Source organism: Phocoena phocoena, chromosome X (genome assembly GCF_963924675.1).
Source record: "Phocoena phocoena chromosome X, mPhoPho1.1, whole genome shotgun sequence".
NCBI lineage: Eukaryota > Metazoa > Chordata > Mammalia > Artiodactyla > Phocoenidae > Phocoena > Phocoena phocoena.
Genome location: NC_089240.1, coordinates 7643762 through 7661421, shown reverse-complemented (window position 1 = coordinate 7661421; position 17660 = coordinate 7643762). Strand labels below are relative to the sequence as shown.

At 44.8% G+C, this 17660-nt stretch overlaps 1 protein-coding gene across 2 annotated transcripts in view; it reads left to right on the top strand.

Moving 5' to 3' along the window:
- MID1 (midline 1) overlaps positions 1-16987 on the top strand; it is a 126836-nt gene extending 109849 nt beyond the window's left edge. For both annotated transcript variants that reach the window (XM_065900416.1, XM_065900415.1), the window contains exons 7-9: positions 5550-5711; positions 9006-9213; positions 16639-16987. In XM_065900416.1, coding sequence (XP_065756488.1) covers positions 5550-5711; positions 9006-9213; positions 16639-16987 — 719 coding nt within the window. The remainder of the gene's footprint in view (positions 1-5549; positions 5712-9005; positions 9214-16638) is intronic.
- The last annotated feature ends 673 nt before the right edge of the window (positions 16988-17660 follow it).

The window sequence follows — 17660 nt, the reverse complement described above, 5'->3', positions numbered from 1 at the left end:
AGTGATGAAAGGGAAGAACCTACAACCACGATTACTCTACCCGGCAAGGATCTCATTCAGATTCGGTGGAGAAATCAAAAGCTTTACCGACAAGCAAAAGCTAAGAGAATTCAGCACCACCAAACCAGCTTTACAACAAATGCTAAAGGAACTTCTCTAAGTGGGAAACACAACAGAAGAATAGGACCTACAAAACCAAACCCATAACAATTAAGAAAATGGTAATAGACACATACATATCAATAATTACCTTAAAAGTGAATGGATTAAATGCTCCAACCAAAAGACAAAGGCTCACTGAATGGATACGAAAACAAGACCCATATTTATATATGCTGTCTACAAGAGACCCACTTCAGACCTAGGGACACATACAGCCTGAAAGTGAGGGGATGGAAAAAGATATTCCATGCAAATGGAAATCAAAAGAAAGCTGGAGTAGCAATGCTCATATCAGATAAAATAGACTTTAAAAGAAAGAATGTTACAAGAGACAAGAAAGGATACTACATAATGATCAAGGGATCAACCCAAGAAGATGTAACAATTATAAATATATATGCACCCAACATAGCACCTCAATACGTAAGGCGACTGCTAACAGCTATAAAAGAGAAATCGACGGTAACATAGTGATAGTGGGGGACCCTTAACACCTCACACCAATGGAAAGATCATCCAGACAGAAAATTAACAAGCAAACACAAGCTCTAAATGACACAATAGACCAGCTAGATTTAATTGATGATATTTTTAGAACATTTCACCCAAAAGTGGCAGAATACACTTTATTCTGAAGGGCACATGGAACATTCTCCAGGACAGATCATATCTTGGGTTACAAATCAAGCCTTGGCAAATTTAAGAAAACTGAAGTCATATCAAGCATCTTTTCCAACCACAGCACTATGAGATTAGAAATAAATTACAGGGAAAAAAACCATAAAAACCACAGACACATGGAGGGTAAACACTACGTTACTAAGTAACCAAGAGATCACTGAAGAAATCAAAGAGAACAAGACAAGTCTGTCCACTCTCACCACTCTTATTCAACATAGTCTTGGAAGTTTTAGCCATAGCAGTCAGAGAAGAAAAAGAAATAAAAGGAATCCAAATCAGAAAAGAAGAAGTAAAACTGTCACTGTTTGCAGGTGACATGATACTATACATAGAGAATCCTAAAGATGCCACCAGAAAACTACTAGAGCTAATGAATGAATTTGGTAAAGTTGCAGGATATAAAATTAATGCACAGAAATCTCTGGCATTCCTATACACCAGCAACGAAAGATCAGAAAGAGAAATTAAGGAAACAATCCCATTCGCCCCTGCAACGAAAAGAATTACAAACCTAGGAAGAAACCTACCAAAGGAGGTAAAAGACCTGTACTCAGAAAACTATAGGACACTGATGAAAGAAAGCAAAGATGACACAAACAGATGGAGAGATACACCATCTGCTCTTGGATTGGAAGAATCAATATTGTGAAAATGACTATACTTCTCAAAGCAATCTACAGATTCAGCGAAATCCCTGTCAAATTACCAATGGATTTTTTTTTTTTTACTTTACAGAACTAGGACCAAAAAATCTTAAAATTTGTATGGAGACACCAAAGACCCCAAATAGCCAAAGCAATTTTGAGGGGAAAAAATGGAGCTCGAACAACCAGGCTCCCTGACTTCAGACTATACTACAGAGCTATAGTAATCAAGACAGTATGATACTGCCACAAAAACAGAAATATAGATCAATGCAACAGGAGGGAAAGCCCAGAGATAAACCCACACACATATGGTCATCTTATCTTTGATAAAGGAGGCAAGAATATACAATGGAGAAAAGACAGTCTCTTCAATAAGTGGTGCTGGGAAAACTAGACAGCTACATGTAAAAGAATGCAATTAGAACACTTCCTAACACCATACACAAAGCAAACTCAAAAAGGACGTAAGACCTAAATATAAGACCAGACACTATCAAACTCGTAGAGGAAAGCATAGGCAGAACACTCTATGACATAAATCACAGCAAGATCCTTCTAGACCCACCTCCTAGAGAAATGGAAATAAAGACAAAAATAAAGGGCTTCCCTGGTGGCGCAGTGGTTGAGAGTCCGCCTGTCGATGCAGGGGACACGGGTTGGTGCCCTGCTCCAGGAAGATCCCACATGCCGCGGAGCGGCTAGGCCCGTGAGCCACGGCAGCTGAGCCTGCGCATCCGGAGCCTGTGCTCCGCAACGGGAGAGGCCACAACAGTGAGAGGCCCACGTACCGCAAAAAAAACAAAAAAAACAAAAATAAACAAAAAATAAACAAATGGGACCTACTGAAACTTTGGCACAGCAAAGGAAACTATAAACAAGACAAAAAGACAACCCTCAGAATGGGAGAAAATATTTGCAGACGAATTAACGGACAAAGGATTAATCTCTAAAGTATATATAAACAGCTCATTCAGCTCCGTGTCAAAAAAAAATACAAACAACCCAATCAAAAAACGGGCAGAAGACCTACATAGACCTTATTCTCCAAAGAAGACACACACAGATGGCCAGGAGGCACATGAAAAGCAGCTCAACGTCGCTAATTATTAAAGAAATGCAAATCAAAACTCCAATGAGATATCACCTCACACCAGTTAGAATGGGCTTTATCAGAAAATCTACAAACAACAAATGCTGGAGAGGGTGTGGAGAAAAGGGAACCCTCTTGCACTGTTGGTGGGAATGTAAATTGATACAGCCACTATGGAGAACAGTATAGAGGTTCCTCAAAAAACTAAAAATAGAATTACCATATGATCCAGCAATCCCACTACTGGGCATATACCCTGAGAAAACCATAATTCGAAAAGACACATGCACCCCAGTGTTCACTGCAGCACTATTTACAATAGCCAGGTCCCGGAAGCAACCTAAATGCCCATCGACAGATGAATGGATAAAGAAGTTGTGGTACGTATGTACAGTGGAATGTTACTCAGCCATGAAAAGGAACGAAACTGAGTCACTTGCAGAGACGTGGATGGACCTAGAGACTGTCATACCGAGTGAAGCAAGTCAGAAAGAGAAAAACAAGTATCATATATTAACGCTTACGTGTGGCATCTAGAAAAATGATACAGGTGAACCAGTTTGCGGGGCAGAAATAGAGACAGAGGTGTAGAGAACCAACGTATGGACACCAAGGGGGGAAAGCGCGGGAGGTGGTGGTGGGGGGTGGAATGAATCGGGAGATTGGGATTGACGTGGATACACTAATACGTATGAAATAGATAACTATTCAGAACCTGCTGTATAAAAAAATAAAATAAAATTCCAAAAAAATGCTAATAATAAAGTGAGTTACAGGCTTCTTGGGGCCCAGAGCTCAGATCCAGTTTTGGGTGGATCAAAATCTACAATTTGGTTGCGGCACTGTCTGGAAGCGTTGAGCTTGTCACTGCTGTGTTCAAGGAAAAGGGAAGGTGAGAAAGCATCAAAAGAGATATGCAATTGGGAGAGTCCCATGTTACTAAAGCTGTTTGTGGATGTTCACCTGGGTCTAACACAAGTGACAACTGGTCGGAGAATTAGGGGGAAATTGGGGCTGGGGGGATGGCGCCTTAGTTGCTCTGTTATGTCTCCGAAAACAAGCGCACCACACTCAACCCCTTCTGTGAGTCTCACATCATTTCCTTGCTTTATGGCGGCTCTGTCAACTCCTGCAGTCCTCCTGGTTTAAATGTTTACAGATGGAAGTGAAAAGAGGTGAGAGAAAATTCACAGGATTTTTCATGTAAATGACTATATATACGTGTGCTTATTTTAAGACTCTCTGAAGTGCACCTGCAAATACCGTGCACCCAAGATACAAATGGTAGGAGGTGAATTTTCACAATTAACAAAATATTTTCACGTTCGTCTCAACCGTGAGACTACCGTGAACAATGTTGACTGAAAAGTCGGAGACGGTATTTAGTAGGATTGAGAAACAGCTGTCATGGGGCCGTGAACATCTTGAAATGCTGTGCAGGTATTTGTGGGTTAGTAGGGATATGCGTTTGTGAGTTTCTTTCTACAGAAATGTTTTATTAGAGTCTCAAAGAGGTAAGACCAAAGAAAGATGAAGGGACTGCTTCTTGGGCATATGGTTAAGGTGTAAGTTGCCTCAAGATCAAAAGAACTAACGCTTTGACTTGCAAATCCCCTGAAAGGGAAGGAGGGGAGGCAAGTTGAGCGCCCCTCAGGAAGTGGAGGGGCCCAAGGCCTCTGCCGAGAATTGGTGAAGGAAATTCACCGGAGTCCGGAAACGCCACGACAGCCCGGTCACCAGGGGGCTGGGAAAAGGTTCGATTAGCGTGGAGATTGATGGGCGGAGAGGAGAGTCGGGCCCAGTACCAAAGAAATGTTTTCAGCATCAGCCAGCTGAAAAACAAGACGGCTTCCTCTTTCCTACATGTTCTTCCAAAACCTCCTACATCCGCAGCCTGCCCCTCCAACCGCATCCTGCAGGATGCAGCCGGGGGAGCGGCCCTGCTCTTTGGAACCAGCCATGCTAGGGATGCAGCTGGTCCCAATCCCTATTGATGCTTTTCTCAGAGCCACCCTGGGCCCTGAGCTGCCCTCAGGTGCTGCCACTCCAGGGTTCTCTTAGGGACACATGTCCTGACTCACTGAAGTACGACCAGGAGAGCGCTGGGTCACAAGCAACCCCAATGAGCGTTCTCTTTGGTCCCCTGTCAGAAGTTGCCCTGGTGCTGGCCAGTCTCTGCTGGCCTCACTCCCAAATCGGCTGGGCAGTCGATGAGAGGAGCAGATTATCGGCACGTCCTCCCTGTGGCAGTGGCACGAGGGGGCAGCAAACCCTCAAGGCCTTGGAATGCCTCCTCTGGCCACTGGCACGTTATCGTTTCAGCCTCCTTCTAGTGGCCAAAGCAGGTCACGTGGCCAAATCCAAAGCTACGAGGTAAGAGAATATATACCCCGTGTCTTTAGAAGGAGCAACTGCAAAGTCACCTAGACGTGGATCCAGGGCAGGGTGAAGAAGGAGAGGCAAGAAATGCAACCTAGTACATCTACGTTAGTGAAGTCAGTTTCTCATACGTGACCCGGCTCTCTCCCTCACCTCCTGTGAGTCTCAAAATGGATGAGATCAAACACTGAACGGTCATCATCGTGAGAACTGGGGGAGGGATCCGTGGTTACTTGCTTGCTCTTCATCCCACGGCACCTAGTAACACATCATGCACCTAGACGGTGCTTAAGATCCTGGACGGAACGATCCTCGCTGCTCCTAGTCGCACTGAACAGGATTTGCAGTGTAATCACCTTAGTCGGTCTTTCCACTTAGAGCACACAGCAGGAACATACAATGATAGCTACAGGTTGCCATCCTAGTTATAGGCAGGAGACGGAGCCCTTGAGATGACTGGTGGCCTCCCTAAGAAGTGACAGAGCTCTCCACTTGCGGTTCAAATAACCGAAAACCCTGCGACCTTAACGTTATGCAGATCTACCCCATGCTTGCACCAAAGAACCCATCACGTCTGCTTGGCTTTGCAGGTCTGTGTAACTCGGCCGATAGCTGGATGATCGTGCCCAACATCAAGCAGAACCACTACACCGTCCACGGTCTGCAGAGCGGCACCAAGTACATCTTCATTGTCAAGGCCATCAACCAGGCGGGCAGCCGCAGCAGCGAGCCTGGGAAGTTGAAGACAAACAGTACGTGCCACCAGCTCAGCAGAGCTGTCGTCTCTCACCTGCTCTCCTTTCAGCTGCCTCTAGCGCCCCTTCTTTTCCTTTTCTCGGCCGCGGGTATCGCTGACAGCCTCAGAAAGCAAGCAAAGAGCCAGTGTGCGATCGTGCGTTTTGCATCAGATTCCTCTCGGTTCCAAGCCTGACACAGAGTCGGGGCGCTGTAACTGGTAGATAGTATTCTTTTCCATAGCGCAACAGCAAATTACTAACTCTTTCTTCAGGAATTCTCTTACTCCAGATAGCTGTCCAGGTCTGTGGTTCGCACTCAGAGGTGATTCTGGTCCCCCGAGGGACACTGAGCCATGTCTGGAGTCATTTTTGGTTGTCACAGCTGGGATTGGATGTTACTGGTGTCTAGTGGTTAGAGGCCAGGGATGACGGGCAACGTCCCACAATCCTCAGGATGGCCCCTACAACACAGGGCGAGCCAGGCGGTACGTGCATCTTGTAACACTGTCATCTCCCCCCTCTCTGCCCACCTGTGTTTTATTTTATGCTCATCTTTCTTTACATCTTTTTGAGCTAGAAATATTATGCTGTACAATATGGTATTTCTTTGCATAAGACCTCCCAAGAGAAAGTCACTTGGAGTGTGTCAGTATCGCAGCGTGTTCTTGGGTTGCCAGCCAACAGAAACTACTTTTTAAGAGGAACCCTCATTTAAGCCAAATCCTTGATTTCAGTAGTCAAGCAACTTTATCCCAGGTATACGTGTTTAAGATACAGAACTCTTAAACATAAGCTAATTTCTCCTCTCTGTGTTTCTGCTGGTAAGGAAGAAAACGTCCTCAGAGAGTAACTAAGAAAAAAAATGAATATATACATACACTGAGGTTAATTCCATAGAGTAGATCTAAGAGACATCTTGTTTGTAATTCACCGGTTTTACCAAACATAATGTATTCAATTCATATAGACAGGTAACGTCATCTTCTACGTCTAGACATGCAATCATTGACCGGATGTTGTTAACTTACGTACAAGAGGTCGGTAAACTTTTTCTGTAATGTGCCAAATAGTAACTGTTTGGGGCTGTGCAGGTCAGGTGGTCTTGGTCACAGGTATTGAACTCTGTCGTGCAAAAAGCACGGCATGGCCGTGCTTCATCAAAACTTTATTGACACAGGCAGTGGGCTGAATCTGGCCTGCGGGCTATAGTTTGTTAAACTCTTAGGTGTACAAGTCCTACAGTGCATTGAATTGTTTAGCCAAGTCAATGATTAATTTGCTCCCTGCGCTCATTTGCCCTCATCAAAGCGAAAGCCTTGAACCTAGACAGAGTAGGTCATAGTTTCCTTGAGAAACACATCCGAGGCGCAAGTGGAATTTGTTCCGAGAAGGCAGGGGGTTGGGCCTGACATCAGATGGCATGACCCTGCTCCATGCGTGTGTCGGTGAAGCCGGGAGCTGAAGCAAACACGATGTAGTTCACCGTTAGAAGGCCAGTCTGTTCGGTGGCTGTAACGTTCTGGTCTTCCTCACTGGAAGAAGGGCAAGCAGAACACGGCCTTCATGGTCAGTGATGGGTGCGCGCCTTTATGGAATGCCTTCCTAATCCGCCCATTAGGGTCCAATGATTTTTACGCACGTTCTATCTTCCACCTTTTTTTCCCCCAATTTTATTGAAGTATAGTTGATTTACAATGTTGGGTTAATTTCTGCTGTACAGCAAAGTGATTCAGTTATATATATTCAGTTATATATGTATATATAACTATAATTCATGTCCTTTTCCATTACGGTTTATCACACCTGTTAAGCCAAACTACCTTCGGACTCTTCTTGTCTTAGTTCATACTTTATCCCTAATAGTTGCTGGTGTGATCATTCCTGAGGACAGTTTTGTTTTTGTTTTCTTTTTTAATCAAGCCAAGGCAAAATTTAAACTACACGTGGAATCCAGCCGGTCTTACAGCCTTTGAGAATACCCACTGCCTGCCGGGCACTTGAGGATTTTCTCAGCTCCCCTTTAAGCTTTTCTCTGATATGAACAGAAATCTAAAATGGGTCAGCAAAGTACAGCCCGTGGGCCAGATTCAGCTGCCTGTTCTTGTAAATAAACTTTTACTGGCACAGAGCCACGCCCATCTGTTTACCTGTGTCTCTGGCTGTCTCCATGCGAGGACAGCAGTGTTTAATAGCCCCAGAAGAAAACACATGGCCAACATAGCTGAAAAAATTTCCTATCTATCTGGCCTCTTGCAGAAAAAGTATGCTGGTCCCCGATCTAAAAGAAAGGATTTTAGAAGTGCTGATGTCATGTCGGTATCCAAGCAGCGACTAGAAATCCTTTGGCCTGCCTGCATGCGATGTCACACACACTGCTCCAGGCTTGCTGCCTCAGTTTCTCAGCCATCGTGTATTGCCACAGTCAGATTTACCAGACTTTTTCCTGTGATTGTCTGAGACCCGTGCACTGCGCGGAAGCAGCCTCCCAGCTGCCAGCGGCTGTGGAGTTTGAACATCACGGTGTTTGCATCACGTTGTACCTCATTTCCTGCCTTTTAAGTGCCTTGTACCGACGTCGTGTTGAATGACAGGGTGGCCTCCACACCAATGGTGAATTCTCAGAGAAGTAACAGTTAACAACAAGATGTTCAGGTGCGATTCTCCCAAGATTTTATAACGGTTCAATTTTCAAAACACAAGTGTGAAAGAGAGAGGAGCTTCTTATATATACAAATGAACTCACGAGGCAAAACCCAGGTGTCACCATCACGCTGTTTGCCTGATCTTGTGGGCTGAAAAACAGACAACTTTATAGTCACTGTAAGCTCGTGAGAGGATTGCTTTCATTTGGAACAATCTCAAGGTAATATAAGCCTGTAGATTATTCTGTACGTGAAAACCTGCAGTCTTGACTTGTTTGGTTCCTGGTCTGAAGTCTGTTGAGCATGAACCCATTTTAAGCTGACCGGACACGGGAATGGTTGAAAATGAAGCCTTCATTTTCTCCTCCCTTCCCGGATGCTGTTCAGCCAGTATGTACCTGTGCCGCTGGTGTACAGCTGGGATTCCCCCAGGATAGCTTACACCACATGTGCTGGTGGATCCTCGCCCGAGCTGTTGTCGAATTGTGAGCGTAGCACCCCTGCATCCGCATCTTAGAACTGACCGACCGCGAGCCCACGATGGCAGGGACGTGCTCGTTACCATTTTCCGGTACTTTTTAAAGCTGATTCTGAAAATACGTTCACGCTCGTGTTAAAATCAACAGTTCTTTTCATCTCGCGCTTTCTGTTTTGTCACCGTTTCCAGGCCAACCATTTAAACTGGACCCCAAATCTGCACATCGCAAGCTAAAGGTGTCCCACGATAACTTGACAGTAGAACGTGATGAGTCGTCATCCAAAAAGAGCCACACGCCTGAACGCTTCACCAGCCAAGGCAGCTATGGCGTAGCTGGAAACGTGTTCATTGACAGTGGCCGGCATTACTGGGAAGTGGTCATAAGCGGAAGCACATGGTAGGCAATCTTATCTAAATATATTCTTTCACGTTCTCCTCCATCCCAGATCATTACAAGGTATTGAACATAGCTCCCTGCGCCACACAGCAGGACCTTGCCCCCCCGGATCTCTCTGACACACAGTAGTCTGTGTCTGCTAATCCCAAACTCTTTTAATTTATCCCTCTCCCCTTTCCCCTTTGGTAACCGAAAGTTTGTTTTCTACGTCTGTGAGTCTGTTTCTGTTTTGTCAATAAATTCTTTTCTATCGTATTTTAGATTCCATACATAAGTGATATCATGTGATATTCGTCTTTGTCTGACTTACTTCACTTAGTATGATCATCTCTAGGTCTGTCCGTGTTGCTGCAAATGGCATTATCTCATTCTTTTTTATGGCTGAGTGGTATTCCAGAGAGTGTGTGTGTGTGTGTGTGTGTGTGTGTGTGTGTGTGTGTGTGTGTACACACACACACCACATCTTCTTTATCCATTCATCTGTTGATGGATGTTGTCCTACAACTATAAAAAGGCACATCTGACTTTGTCAGAGCATCGACACATACCGGAGTCCACCTTGAATAATGATATGCAGAAAATCTTGGTCAGTCAGCTGTTGCTACAGTAATGCTGCATAACAAACACCCCAAAATTCAGTGGCTTCAACCAACAATAATTTACTGTTGCTCACCGACACCCACATCTGTGGGTTAGCTGCTCAAGGCTAATCTTCACTGGGCCTTGCTTTCAGCTGGAGGTTGGATCTAGGTCTGTTCTACGGGTTTCTTCATCCTCTTTGGACATGTGGGCTACCCAGGCCACGTCCTTCTCAAGGAGCCCAAGAGCACAAGCCCAACTCTGCAAGCACATTTCAAAGCGCTGCTTGCATCATGTCTGCTAACTTCTTATTGGCCAAAGCCAGTCACGTGGCCAAGCCCAAGGCTAGTGGTGCAGGGAAGTATATTTTCTTCACGTGGAGTTGAGAGGAGGGAGTGGAAATACACCAAGCAACCATCTAATCTACCATTCGGCCAATAAGAAGAAGTACTCATTTTAACGCCATCCATTTTTTATTTACAGCAAGAATTGAGCCCCGGTCCCAGGGAGAGCTAGCTAGTATGCTAACGCTGCTCTTTCATGCCATGCCTTAAAGCATGGGTCAGCAGACTACAGCCCTTGGGCCAAACCCAGCCCACTGTCTGTTTTTGTAAATAAACTAGTTATGGGAACGCAGCCAGGCTCATCCTTTTCCACAGTGTCTATGGCTGCCTTTGAGCCACACAGCAGAGTTGAGGAGGTAAAACAGAATCCTGTGGTCCCTGAAGCCAAAATGATTAGCTCTCTGGCCCTTTACAGAATAAGTCCTCCAATTCCTACTCTAAGTCCCTGCTCTTCATCACTTAAACTACTTTCTGTCGCCTTGTACGTTTTGTGATTCTAGACTGGGCCCATCAGTACAAATAGCTGAGAGCTATTTGGGGGCTAGGGGTGAAGCAGTGATCCTTGGCCAGGACTCATTTCAGAGGGTCCCTTAGATCCAGCCCAGTGCTTTGAGCCCATTGAGTTCTCTGAGCCTAAGGGGTGGAGGTCAGGGCAGTCTACGTGGGAATTAGTTAGCCCTACCAAGTTCACCTTACAAAGCTGGCCTTGCCTATTCCACAGCCATAAATTGCACCTCTCACCCTGGCCATCTGTCTCACAAATGCCCACTTAACGAGCTCCCTTTCGGAGCAATTATGATTTTTATTTAGCCAGCCCTTATCTAGCCCAGCTATGTGCCAGGAACTGGTCTAAGCATTTCACGAACGGTAACTCATTTATTCGTCCTAACAGCCCCACTAAAGGTAGGTGCTAATATCCCATTTTACAGATGAGATGACCGAGGCCCAAGGGCACAAAGCTCACAGTGAAAGAGTTGGGGAGTCTGTAATCAGGGTACAAGCTGTTAACCAAGGGTCCACAAACGTTGTCTGTAAAGGGCCAGAGAGCCAGGATTTCTAGGTTTGCAGGCCAGATGATTTTGTCTCAGCTGCTCACCTCTACTGTGGTGGTGGGAAAGCAGCCATAGACCACACATCCGTGCATTGGTGTGGCTGGGTGCCAATACAACTTCATTTATGAAAACAAGCAGAGGGCCAGATTTGGCCCATGGGTTGTAGTTTGCTAACCCCCGCTCTTAACCACCATGCTGTATTTTTGAAACATTATAATTACGCTTTAGGCAGGAGGCATAATCCTCCCAGACTTCGGACAGTACTTCTACAAAGCTACAGTAATCAAAACAGCATGGTATTGGCACAAAAACAGACATATGGACCAATGGAACAGAATAGAGAACCCCAAAATTAACCCACACACCTACGGTCAATTAATCTTCGACAAAGGAGGCAAGAATATACAACGGGAAAAAGGCAGTCTCTTCAGCAAGTGGTGTTGGCAAAGTTGGACAGCCACGTGTAAATCGATGAAGTTCGAACACACCCTCTCACCATACACAAAAATAAACTCAAAATGGCTTAAGGACTTAAACATAAGGCATGACACCCTAAAACTCCTAGAAGAGGACATAGGCAAAACGTTCTCCGACACAAATCGTACCAATGGTTTCTTAGGTCGGTCTACCAAAGCAATAGGAATCCAAAGCAGTAGAAATAAAAGCAAAAATAAACAAATGGGACCTAATCAAACTTACAAGCTTTTGCACAGCAAAGGAAACCATAAACAAAACAAAAAGATGACCTACGGACGGGGAGAAAATATTCACCGATGATGCGACCGACAAGGGCTTAATTTCCAAAATATACAAACAGCTCATACAACTCAACAACAACAAAAACAAACAACCCAATCAAAAAATGGGCAAAAAACCTAAACAGACTTTTCCCAAAGAAGACATGCAGACGGCCAAGAGGCACATGAAAAGATGCTCAACATCGCTAATTATTAGAGAAACGCAAATCAAAACTACCATGAGGTACCACCTCACACCGGTCAGACTGGCCATCATCAAAAAGTCTCCAAATAACAAATCCTGGAGAGGGTGTGGAGAAGAGGCAACCCTCCTACACCATGGGTGGGAATGTAAACTGGTGCAGCCACTATGGAGAACAGTATGGAAGTTCCTCCAAAAATAGAGTTGCCTGCAATCCCACTCCTGGGCATATACCCAGACAAAATTCGAAAAGGTACACGCACCCCTGTGTTCACAACAGCACTATTTACAACAGCCAAGACACGGAAGCAGCCTAAATGTACATGGACAGAGGAATGGATTAAAGAAGATGTGGTACATATATACAATGGAATATTACTCAGCCATAAAAAAAGAACGAAATAACGCCATTCGCAGCAACATGGCTGGACCTCGAGATGAACATACTAAGTGAAGTAAGTCAGAAAAAGAAAGACAAATACCATGTGATATCACTTATATGTGGAATCTAAAATATGACACAAATGAAACTCTCTAAGAAGCAGAAACAGACTCACACAGAGAACAGACTTGTGGTTGCCAAGTCGGGGCGGGGCAGGGATGGATTGGGAGTGTGGGACTAGCAGATGCAAACCATTACACATAGAATGGATAAACAACAAGGTCCTACCGTAGAGCACAAAGAGCTGTATTCACTATCCTGTAATGATTACTCAGTCATAAAAAAGAACGAAATAACGCCATTTGCAGCAACCTGGATGGACCTGGAGACGATCACACTGAGTGAAGCAAGTCAAACAAAGACAAATCTCATATGATATCACTCATATGTGGAATCTAAAAAAAAATGATACAAACGAACTTACAAAACAGAAATAGAGTCACAGATGTAGAAAACAAACTTTTGGTTACAGGGTGGGGGGAGGAAAAGATTGGGATTGACAGATACACACTACTATATAAAACAGATAACTAGTAAGGACCTGCTGTACAGCACAGGGAGCTCTACTCAGTACTCTGTCATGACCTATATGGGAAAAGAATCTAAAAAAGAGTGGATCTATGTAGATGTGTGTAACTGATTCACTTTGCTATACACCTGAAACTAACACAACACTGTAAATCAGCTATGCCTCAAGGAAAATTTTAAAAATATGTATCCTGTAATAAACCATAAAGGAAATGATGAGTATTATAACTGTTACTTTTGAGATCAGGATACTAAAACACTTCTTATTTTTTTAAAAAAAAAAACCCAAAACAACAAACTTTCAATTCAAATCTTTGCAGACAGTGCAGTGTGTCTAAGTCCTTTCCAGTGTTGGTACAAGTCGTGCGAAATCCAAGAAGTCAAATCATAAACTCGGGTGTCTTATTTCTCCCAACAACGGTCCCCATATTAGCCAAGCAAGTAGGTTTCTTTTCTCTTGCCACCCACACGGTTCTCTTTGCCCAGAACATTCCTGTTCAAACATCCCGCTGGAGGGTGGAGGACAAATCCTTCCCCCACTCCGGGCCAGACGGGCATTTATAGTTTGTAGCTGCACTGGGACAAGATAAAAGCCCAAAGGAAAATACACTGAATTTTTGCAGGTGCAAAAGAGCAAATATTTCCAGTTAATTAACGGGCTCTGTTAATCTGGGATGGAATCCAGTGTCTAAATAATTACAATCCCATTAATAATTACTTATGATAAATGATACCTGATCATTATGATCTCATTGCCATTGATGAATGGTGTGGGGAATTCCACCAGACCACTTCACTTATACAAACATAGATTAGCACTACCTTGAAAACAGCAGACGTCAAAACCAACTCACGAGGAGGGGAAAAGGTTCTCAAATTAATCGCCAGGCTTTCGGATCTTTACAAACTTGTGTCCATTGCAGAAAATTCTCAGAAAGTAGTTGAACATTTCCTGGGAGGAAAGGGTGACGCTTACAATCAAATGCCTGTAATACCTTGATTTGCAACAGCTAATGACACAGATATTTTCTCGTGACATATAGTCCTGACTTGAAATTAACATGTACGTTATGATCCATGCCCTGGGGCCTGTTAACACTGCTGAGAAACATAATTCTTACACTTTCTGAATTCTCCGAGTCTCACTGCGCACCTTAATGGAACACTGCCTTCTGCCTGCACCTTTCAAGCTTGGTGGAGAGATGTACATAGTTTTACAGATTAACGATAATATAATGGGGCTTTCCTTTGCTTAATGGACTCTACACGGACTTATTTTCTTACTCTAAGGCTGTTAACACGCTCTTGGTGTTTTAGGAAATGGTGCTAATGTGGGTTCACGCAAAGATTACTGGGCCCCGGGTTAAGCGAGTCTGGACTTTGCCCCTCTTTTTTTTTTTTTTTGGCGGTACGCGGGCCTCTCACTGTTGTGGCCTCCCCCGTTGCGGAGCACAGGCTCCGGACGCGCAGGCTCAGCGGCCATGGCTCACAGGCCCAGCCGCTCCGCGGCATGTGGGATCTTCCCGGACCGGGGCACGAACCCGCGTCCTCTGCGTCGGCAGGCGGACTCCCAACCACTGCGCCACCAGGGAAGCCCCTGCCCCTCATTTTAACCTCTTGGTTTCCCCCTTGCTACGTGAAGTCAGTCATACCTGCCACAGCTGCTTTGTAGGGGGTTCAGTTAAGGTTCATATGGAAAAGAAACGTCAAAGTTCTTTAACAAAAAATGAAAACAGCGTGTAGCAACAAGAAGGAACCAGTACAGACATGCAGCTATGTTGTGATGCAAAGGCAAGTGCCACATTATCTGAAAAGGGAAATGGCAGCTGCCAGGACAGAGAGAACGTCTTGAGGGAGGATACTTAAAACTGCAAAACGAAAACCTTTCCCAAGTGTCTGTTAGGGTTCTGAGAACAACAGAAGTCATTCTAGGTACACCAAGGAGGAAGAGAGCCAGAGGCTTCCAGGGGCCCTGGAAGGGGTGGGAGCGCAGGTCAGGGAGCCCACTGCTCCAGTCCATGAAGCTGGAAAGCTACCCACAGCCCAGAGACCACTTATACCCAGGAGTGAGTTTGCCTGGAAGCTTCCACAGACCCCACCTCTGCTGTCTACTGTCTGGAAAACAGTGTTTCCCCTCCTGTTAGAACTTCTGGATCTTGTGCAAGGGTGTCAGTGGCTGAATCTGATGCAGACTCTTATTGGAAGGAGGACTCTGGGAAATGCAGCCCCAGGATTGTCCGTGAGATGCAGAGCAGGATTGACGAGGGAAGAGAAGAGGCCGGTTTGACGGCACACAGGCTGGTACCCTGGGCTGAACAGATGACCAAGTCCATCCTCTTTTAATTCAGTCATGGTGTGTGCTCTTGTTGTACTTTACATCCAGCACATGATTTTTGAAAGAATGTCTTTTGTTTTTTTTTTAATCAAAGACCAATGAAGTTTTTCTCTCTGCAGTGGGTAAGGTACCATATGTCAATATCCAGCTAGACTAGTTTCTCCTGTAAGAAGGGAACTCTGAATCACTCACTATTTATTGAGAATGATGGGGTTTGCTTATCTCAATAACTATGAAATACTGCAGATATTATGGAGGCAAACTTCAGCAGGGTGAAAACAGATTAGCAGCTTAGAACACTGTAGAAAGAATTCTTAACTTTCTTTTTTTGAGCAGTGAGGACATTTAGAATAAGTAGAATGTCCATCTTCTCAGAGAGAGTCAGAGTTTTTAAAAGTATAGTAGGAAATAAAACCAAAGGGGCTCTTCGGGTGAGGAAAGGCATTAGAGGGTGTTATGTAAGTTTGTGGCCTTTTGCCTGGGGTTGTACACGTATTCTTTCCCGAACTCCTCAAAATAACCCTGAGACGCAATGACGGTCCCTGTGTTACAGATGAGAAAACTGAGGCTGGGAGATGACAAAGAACTTATCCCCCTAAATGAAAATCATTCTCCATGCTTGCCTTTTGAAATCATGGAAAATGACAGACAAGGCGTCAGGTGAAAAATTCAAAGGTCAAAAGGAGAAGTCTAGAGTTGTGCTGTCCAGTTTGGGAGCTCTTTAAATAGTTTCATTTCATTAAAATCGAATAAATTTCCAATTCAGTTCCTCACTCACACCAGCCACAGTTCAAGTGCCCAATAGCCGCATTGCAGCTCGTGGCTACCATACTGAACAGAGCAGAACATGTCCATCATTGTAGAAAGTTCTACGGGACGGCACTGGTCTAGAGAATGCGTCGCGTGGGTCTTCGTGAACGTAAAAAAAAAAAAAAGACAGCAAAACACAAAGTTCCAATTCTCTCGTAACGTCTGAACTGAAAACGGGAATGTGGGGCAATACAGTGGCCCCTTTCTGCCCACTCTATGTTCGGAAGGGAAAAAGATGAGGAACGTGGGTCCAGGGTTCATGCCAGCTTTCACTGAAGAATGAACAGGGACGACAGGAGGATCCCGTTTTCCTGACCCCTGAGGACCGCAGAAAGGATTTCACGCGTGTGTGCAACATGGCTCATGGTTTTTGTCGTTGCTGTTTTGTGTCTGCAGGTATGCCATTGGCCTCGCTTACAAATCAGCCCCGAAGCATGAGTGGATTGGCAAGAACTCTGCTTCATGGGCGCTGTGCCGCTGCCACAATACCTGGGTGGTGAGACACAACAGCAAGGAGATCCCCATCGAGCCAGCCCCCCACCTCCGGCGCGTCGGCATCCTGCTGGATTACGATAACGGCTCCATCGCGTTCTACGATGCCTTGAACTCCATCCACCTCTACACTTTCGACATCACATTCTCGCAGCCTGTGTGCCCCACCTTCACTGTGTGGAACAAATGTCTGACCATCATAACCGGCCTTCCCATCCCAGACCATCTAGACTGCACTGAGCAGCTGCCGTGAGCTCGTGGCCGCGCGGAGCTGTCTTCCGGGGAATGAAAAGGGTGGTGGCCACCATTTCGGGGACACGGAAAACACAGGCTTCCAGAATGTGATTAAATCTCACCAAAAAGTATCCAGAAATCAGCTAAGATAGGACTCCAAACGGGCGGTTCCTCCCTTTCACTGTGTTTTGTATCAAGTACAGGCTTTAATAATTTCTTCACCTTTTTTTTTTGTATTTACAGGAAAATTTATAGATTATTTATAAAAGGAACATAACCAGGATTACAACTCTTAGGAATTCTCTGGTTTTGCACATTAGGAGGCCCGTAAGTGTACCAGCTCTTGACCACCTTTATTTCAGCAGTGTCTGGGCTCGAGAAAAACGTTTTGTGTGCTTATCTACCCTTCTCACATCCTGTGTCCTACGGATCCCATGGGAGGTCCTGTCACCCCAACACTGCATAACAGTATGCAACTATTTTCAAAATAAAAAATAGTTTTGAATCTAGTAGGGAAGTAAACAGGCTTTCTTACTCTGGTTTATCTTGAAGTGTTCTAACTGCGATGTCAGAAAAATTTATTGGGTCGTGTAGGATGGAGAGAGGAAGAGGGAGAATGGAAAGACGACTCGGGAGCTTGGAATCTGCCATAGTGAAATCTGTAATTACCCTCCGATGGCTGGTGGGATGAT